The 7,184-nt window shown below is 36.3% G+C and overlaps 1 protein-coding gene across 5 annotated transcripts in view; it reads right to left on the minus strand.

Moving 5' to 3' along the window:
* st6gal2b (ST6 beta-galactosamide alpha-2,6-sialyltranferase 2b) overlaps nt 1-7,184 on the minus strand; it is a 30,871-nt gene that overhangs the window by 13,074 nt on the left and 10,613 nt on the right. For all 5 annotated transcript variants that reach the window (XM_016287012.1, XM_016287011.1, XM_016287008.1 and 2 more), the window contains one exon: nt 4,077-4,796. In XM_016287012.1, the coding sequence (XP_016142498.1) occupies nt 4,077-4,773 (697 nt within the window). In that variant the 5' untranslated portion in view covers nt 4,774-4,796. The remainder of the gene's footprint in view (nt 1-4,076; nt 4,797-7,184) is intronic.

Consider the following 7,184-nt stretch of genomic DNA (forward strand, 5'->3'; position numbering starts at 1 on the left):
TGAAAATACAATTTGCTATTCTATTTGAAAATTGTCCGGAATATCGTTCCATAAGTCTTTCATGCTGCATACTGCAATGTTGTGCATTTTGACCAGTTGATGGGAAAAGTATTCTTAAAATGCATTCAAAATTCTGAATAATTTGTCATATATAATTATTCACGGTATTTAGAAGTGCCCATGATAACGTGTATATTCATTACCGTGATATATCGCATTACCGAATTCCGGCACAAGTCTAAGTGTGAGTGTGATTGATTACATCTGTGTGCAATCAGTATAATGTATGATGGGAAATGTAGTCCGTGGTGACGTGTAACAGTCTGTGTAGTGAGAGAGTCAATATGATGGACGAGTGACTTCTGGTGGCGATTGGACGGAAGTCCATGGACAGGATTCATAACACTCACAAAATTAAAGAGCAAAGACAGTATTCAATATTGAAAATATTATTATTTAATTTTATTTTTGGTATTTTAATTATATATATATATTTATTTATTTATATATATAAATATAAAATGTATGGATGGATCTTATATTGTCAACAGTCAATATTGCTATCATGGGGATTTTAATACAGCTGCTGAGGGAGTGACTGACATATTTCTTTATTTCTGCCTGCTGTAATACATCTCTCTTCATTTTATCCTCTTTTGGAATGGCATGAGAACACAATAGAGGATTTTTATTTATTTATTTAGCTTTTGGAGCATGGGAACACAATAATATTTGATTTAGGTATCCTATATGTACCTCTATAATTTTATTTGTGATACAGTTCTGTATTGTCTATCAGTGTTGGGGAAAGTTACTTTCAAAAGTAATGCATTACAATATTGTGTTACTCCCTAAAAAAGCAACTAATTATGTTACTGAGTTACTTTTTATGGAAAGTAATGCATTTTGTTTCCTTTGCGTCTCTTTTTAATTCTGGGCTGGGTTTGCTTGTTTGTTTTTAATATAATTTTTTTTTTATTTTGGCAGATGTAAAAGCCCCTTCAAGCCAAAAGTGAAATGAATAAGCCTCAGGCTGAATGAAACGTAATGTCTGTACAGACAGCATGTCACTTTTGATAAATTTAATGCATCCTTGTGCATCCAAATCTCTAAGTGTGAGTGTGATTGATTACATCTGTGTGCAATCAGTATAATGTATGATGGGAAATGTAGTCCGTGGTGACGTGTAACAGTCTGTGTAGTGAGAGAGTCAATATGATGGACGAGTGACTTCTGGTGGCGATTGGACGGAAGTCCATGGACAGGATTCATAACACTCACAAAATTAAAGAGCAAAGACAGTATTCAATATTGAAAATATTATTATTTTATTTTATTTTTGGTATTTTAATTATATATATATATTTATTTATTTATATATATAAATATAAAATGTATGGATGGATCTTATATTGTCAACAGTCAATATTGCTATCATGGGGATTTTAATACAGCTGCTGAGGGAGTGACTGACATATTTCTTTATTTCTGCCTGCTGTAATACATCTCTCTTCATTTTATCCTCTTTTGGAATGGCATGAGAACACAATAGAGGATTTTTATTTATTTATTTAGCTTTTGGAGCATGGGAACACAATAATATTTGATTTAGGTATCCTATATGTACCTCTATAATTTTATTTGTGATACAGTTCTGTATTGTCTATCAGTGTTGGGGAAAGTTACTTTCAAAAGTAATGCATTACAATATTGTGTTACTCCCTAAAAAAGCAACTAATTATGTTACTGAGTTACTTTTTATGGAAAGACTGCTTCATGACATGCCGTAATCCTGGCAATAGAGAGTCCTGGACTCCCATCACCCTGTTCCACAACTCTCACCCTGGAGGGAGACAAAAAGAGGTGATGCTTAATATGGTTGTGCACACCGTAAAAAATTGGCAACCTGCAAGTGACCCCCAATAAGTCTAGAAACCGGAAAAGTTTTTTTTTTCACAGCAAATGTACATATTTGTTCATTTCATTTTACTTTTTATTTGGAGCAATTTGAATGTTCAGTTCCAGAGTTATTTGTAATAAGGTGTCAGTACTGTTTGACAATCACTGTGGAAGTTGTGCCAAAACTAGCAAAGCACAGGTTTGGTACAACTTCCACAGTTTGAGAAGCAGTTTGACACTAGTATCTCTTGACAGCCAGCTGAGTTAATCAGTTAAGAAATGTACTTTAAAGGTTAAGTTCACTGATTTTCAACCAGCTTTGTATTGTTACAATGCGGGTGGTATAAGTAAATGAACAATTTGTAGGCTATTTTTCTTTGTTACCTGCACCAAGACAGGGCCGTGCACAGACATTTTGAGGGGCAGTGGCCCAAACCAAAAAAGGGGCACTAGGGGGGTGGGTGCTTGTTAATACAAATGATCCAGTTGTTACAAATATACAATTAAAAGAGAAGACAGCACACTCTGAAATAATTTCTTTATTGTAGATGTTTTGATAAGAATAGTCTCTCTCTCACTCTCTGAGCCTGCTTCTGCCTCATCTTCAATGGAAGTAGGGGAGAGTGGGGTAAGTTAACCCAGTGGGTAAGTTGACCCACCCCCTGTTTCTTGGCAACTGTACACTTTTACTGCGAAAGCGAAAATGCAAACGGTAATGCAGGATTTGCAATTGCATTTGGATTATGTCACAATTTATGCGTCCACATATTGAAAACGCAATTGAAAATACAATTTGCTATTCTATTTGAAAATTGTCCGGAATATCGTTCCATAAGTCTTTCATGCTGCATACTGCAATGTTGTGCATTTTGACCAGTTGATGGGAAAAGTATTCTTAAAATGCATTCAAAATTCGGAATAATTTGTCATATATAATTATTCACGGTATTTAGAAGTGCCCATGATAACGTGTATATTCATTACCGTGATATATCGCATTACCGAATTCCGGCACAAGTCTAAGTGTGAGTGTGATTGATTACATCTGTGTGCAATCAGTATAATGTATGATGGGAAATGTAGTCCGTGGTGACGTGTAACAGTCTGTGTAGTGAGAGAGTCAATATGATGGACGAGTGACTTCTGGTGGCGATTGGACGGAAGTCCATGGACAGGATTCATAACACTCACAAAATTAAAGAGCAAAGACAGTATTCAATATTGAAAATATTATTATTTAATTTTATTTTTGGTATTTTAATTATATATATATATTTATTTATTTATATATATAAATATAAAATGTATGGATGGATCTTATATTGTCAACAGTCAATATTGCTATCATGGGGATTTTAATACAGCTGCTGAGGGAGTGACTGACATATTTCTTTATTTCTGCCTGCTGTAATACATCTCTCTTCATTTTATCCTCTTTTGGAATGGCATGAGAACACAATAGAGGATTTTTATTTATTTATTTAGCTTTTGGAGCATGGGAACACAATAATATTTGATTTAGGTATCCTATATGTACCTCTATAATTTTATTTGTGATACAGTTCTGTATTGTCTATCAGTGTTGGGGAAAGTTACTTTCAAAAGTAATGCATTACAATATTGTGTTACTCCCTAAAAAAGCAACTAATTATGTTACTGAGTTACTTTTTATGGAAAGTAATGCATTTTGTTTCCTTTGCGTCTCTTTTTAATTCTGGGCTGGGTTTGCTTGTTTGTTTTTAATATAATTTTTTTTTTATTTTGGCAGATGTAAAAGCCCCTTCAAGCCAAAAGTGAAATGAATAAGCCTCAGGCTGAATGAAACGTAATGTCTGTACAGACAGCATGTCACTTTTGATAAATTTAATGCATCCTTGTGCATCCAAATCGGGATATTAGAATGAGTTCTGAAGGATCATGTGAGATTGACTGGAGTAATGGCTGCTGAAAAACTTTGTCATCACAGGAATAAATTACATTTTAAATTATTAAAAGAAATATATTTAGCTTATATTGTACTAATATTTCACAGTAATACTGTTTTTTTTAAACAAATACATGGAGACTTGGTGATTGTAACACACTTCTTTTAACAAAAAAAAGGTAAAACAAATCTTATTCCAAACTTATGACCACTAGTGTATATAGTATATGCATATTGTTCCTAGCCAACTCACCAATTTCACGTCCCAGTGATGAGTTAAGTATTGCCCCTGCTGAAGTCACCACAGCACATGTTGTGTACATCTGCTGCAATTTATAAGGAGCCAGCTGTTGAAAACCTAGGTGAGAAAAGGGCTGTTCAGAGCCATCCAGAGTCCTGAGTTTTGCTTGCTGTTTCATCTCACACAGCATCTCCTGTCTACTCTTGGTTGTCTTTTGTTGGCCTTTGTAGAGAACTTTGTGCTTATTAGAGTGAACATGGTCCCTCATGGCTCGCCGTAGTCGTTGGCTTAGCATTTTGGAGGACACTTGTCCCTTCCACAGACCACGAACCAGCGACCACCCATTGGAAAAATAGTCATTACTGTAGTTACTGTTAGGAGTCACTTTTTTAGGACGTTCATCAGAATTCCTGAAATGAAATTCTTCTCTAGTGCGAGGAGGTTGAAACACTTGCCTGCGCTGGAAAGGACCCCTCCTCTCTGCATACAGACCCCAGCGGGAATTATGGGACGCCATGATGGCCTGGGCACTATGCTGAACATAGGTTGAGTGTTGAGATTCAGAGTTGAAAAGGGAACTCGAGTCAGTTAAGTAGGTAAAGACAGCAAGGAAAAGCAGCATCCAGAGCATTAGAACCAGCAGCAGAAGTTGAGCCGACTGCTTCATGACATGCCGTAATCCTGGCAATAGAGAGTCCTGGACTCCCATCACCCTGTTCCACAACTCTCACCCTGGAGGGAGACAAAAAGAGGTGATGCTTAATATGGTTGTGCACACCGTAAAAAATTGGCAACCTGCAAGTGACCCCCAATAAGTCTAGAAACCGGAAAAGTTTTTTTTTTCACAGCAAATGTACATATTTGTTCATTTCATTTTACTTTTTATTTGGAGCAATTTGAATGTTCAGTTCCAGAGTTATTTGTAATAAGGTGTCAGTACTGTTTGACAATCACTGTGGAAGTTGTGCCAAAACTAGCAAAGCACAGGTTTGGTACAACTTCCACAGTTTGAGAAGCAGTTTGACACTAGTATCTCTTGACAGCCAGCTGAGTTAATCAGTTAAGAAATGTACTTTAAAGGTTAAGTTCACTGATTTTCAACCAGCTTTGTATTGTTACAATGCGGGTGGTATAAGTAAATGAACAATTTGTAGGCTATTTTTCTTTGTTACCTGCACCAAGACAGGGCCGTGCACAGACATTTTGAGGGGCAGTGGCCCAAACCAAAAAAGGGGCACTAGGGGGGTGGGTGCTTGTTAATACAAATGATCCAGTTGTTACAAATATACAATTAAAAGAGAAGACAGCACACTCTGAAATAATTTCTTTATTGTAGATGTTTTGATAAGAATAGTCTCTTTCTCACTCTCTGAGCCTGCTTCTGCCTCATCTTCAATTGAAGTAGGGGAGAGTGGGGTAAGTTAACCCAGTGGGTAAGTTGACCCACCCCCTGTTTCTTGGCAACTGTACACTTTTACTGTCATGTGACCATGTATTTTGGAACCATCTATCATTTCTGCCAGACTGTGAAAAGGAGAAACATATGGGGGGAATGGAAGGCACCCATTTACTTTAAAAACAGTTTTTGGCTTGTCAAAGTACAATTTTAGCATAACATATGGTTGTTACATTAAAGCAAATTGATCCAGGTCCAAAAATATTTATGATACATACAGGGGATTTAGCAACATATAAAACCATTTAGCTAAATATCAGCCTGAACTGGTAAGCAACAGTAGCTATTTTTTCCATATGGCAGCTATGGGGCAAAGTAAGCCAAATGCTGTGGGGTAAACTGAGTCAGCATTTTAACTTACCCCATCATAAGGCACTGTAGTTAAGTTAAATCTCTGAATTATAAACTGGAATTTTAATGTGATTGTCACAGTTATGAACTATTGTGTTTGTTTTCATTTAATTCCTCATGTTCCATTGACCTAGTTTCTGTCTTCCCTTGATTGTGTCATTATGTTCAGGTGTGTCTTGTCAATTATCCTCCCCATATAAGTTGTATTCAGTTCAGTGTTTCTTTGTCCGGTCTCATCAACGTGCATGTGTTTCTCATGCCTTCCTGTTGTGGATTACCTTGTGTGGATAATATTAAAGACTTTTACCATGGGAACACTTTTTTATAAGAAGCCATATTTTTAGAACCCTTTGTCATAGATACATACTGATCATTTAAAATGATAGGAATACTTTCATTAGGATAGGATATAGGATAGATACTTTTGTACTTCATTGTACTTCTGCATCATTTTAACTTATCTTGAGGACCGCATAAGTAAAAAATGGCTAATCTTACCCGACTCTCGCCTATAAGTATTAGACATTTAATTTAATATTTTACAGCATAAATCTATATTATATACTAATAAACAACTCATTTAGAACATTTATATTATTTTTTAAATATTTTATAGGCCTACTGTTAATATGGTTTTAAAGGGCTCATATGATGCGATTTCAAGTTTTCCTTTCTCTTTGGAGTGTTACAAGCTGATTGTGCATAGATAAGATCCCTGAAGTTGCAAAGACTAAAGTCTCGAAACCAAAGATATATTCTTTATCAAAGTTAAGACTCTGCCACGCCCCCCTAAAACGGCTTGTTCTAACACGCCCATTCATATCTACCTCACTATGTGGAAATATTTGCATAATGCCGCCCAAATGTGCACGCAAAGAAAGAAGGCGTGGTTTCAGTAACCGCAGTTAGTGTTGTAGCAGCCATTTCAGGGAGACACTGTGTGTTTCTAGGCGAAAGCAAAAGCACTTTATTTGGCCTTCCGAAAGTAGATGCATTTAGGAATCTTTAAGATGACTTACAACAGAACAGCAATGCATTTTATGGACGACCATTTCGTGAACCTAGGAGAGGAGGTAATTCAGAATCAGCTACTGTTTTGTTATTAGTTTAAGTATTTGCTACTGACTGGTCAAATGCGGAGTTTTGCGCATCGTGTGTGTGTGTGTGCGCGCGTGTGTGTGAGATAGAGAGAGAGAGAGAGAGAGCTAGAGAGACCAGCTTCATCACTGTGTCTGTCACGAGACTCTGTTCCCCTTTCGGGCTCTGTCTTTGCATTTATTTTGAAAGATGAAGCTCATGATTATGGTAAGGGG

The sequence above is a fragment of the Sinocyclocheilus grahami genome, unplaced genomic scaffold (genome assembly GCF_001515645.1).
Source record: "Sinocyclocheilus grahami isolate Dianchi unplaced genomic scaffold, SAMN03320097.WGS_v1.1 scaffold217.1, whole genome shotgun sequence".
Taxonomy (NCBI): domain Eukaryota; kingdom Metazoa; phylum Chordata; class Actinopteri; order Cypriniformes; family Cyprinidae; genus Sinocyclocheilus; species Sinocyclocheilus grahami.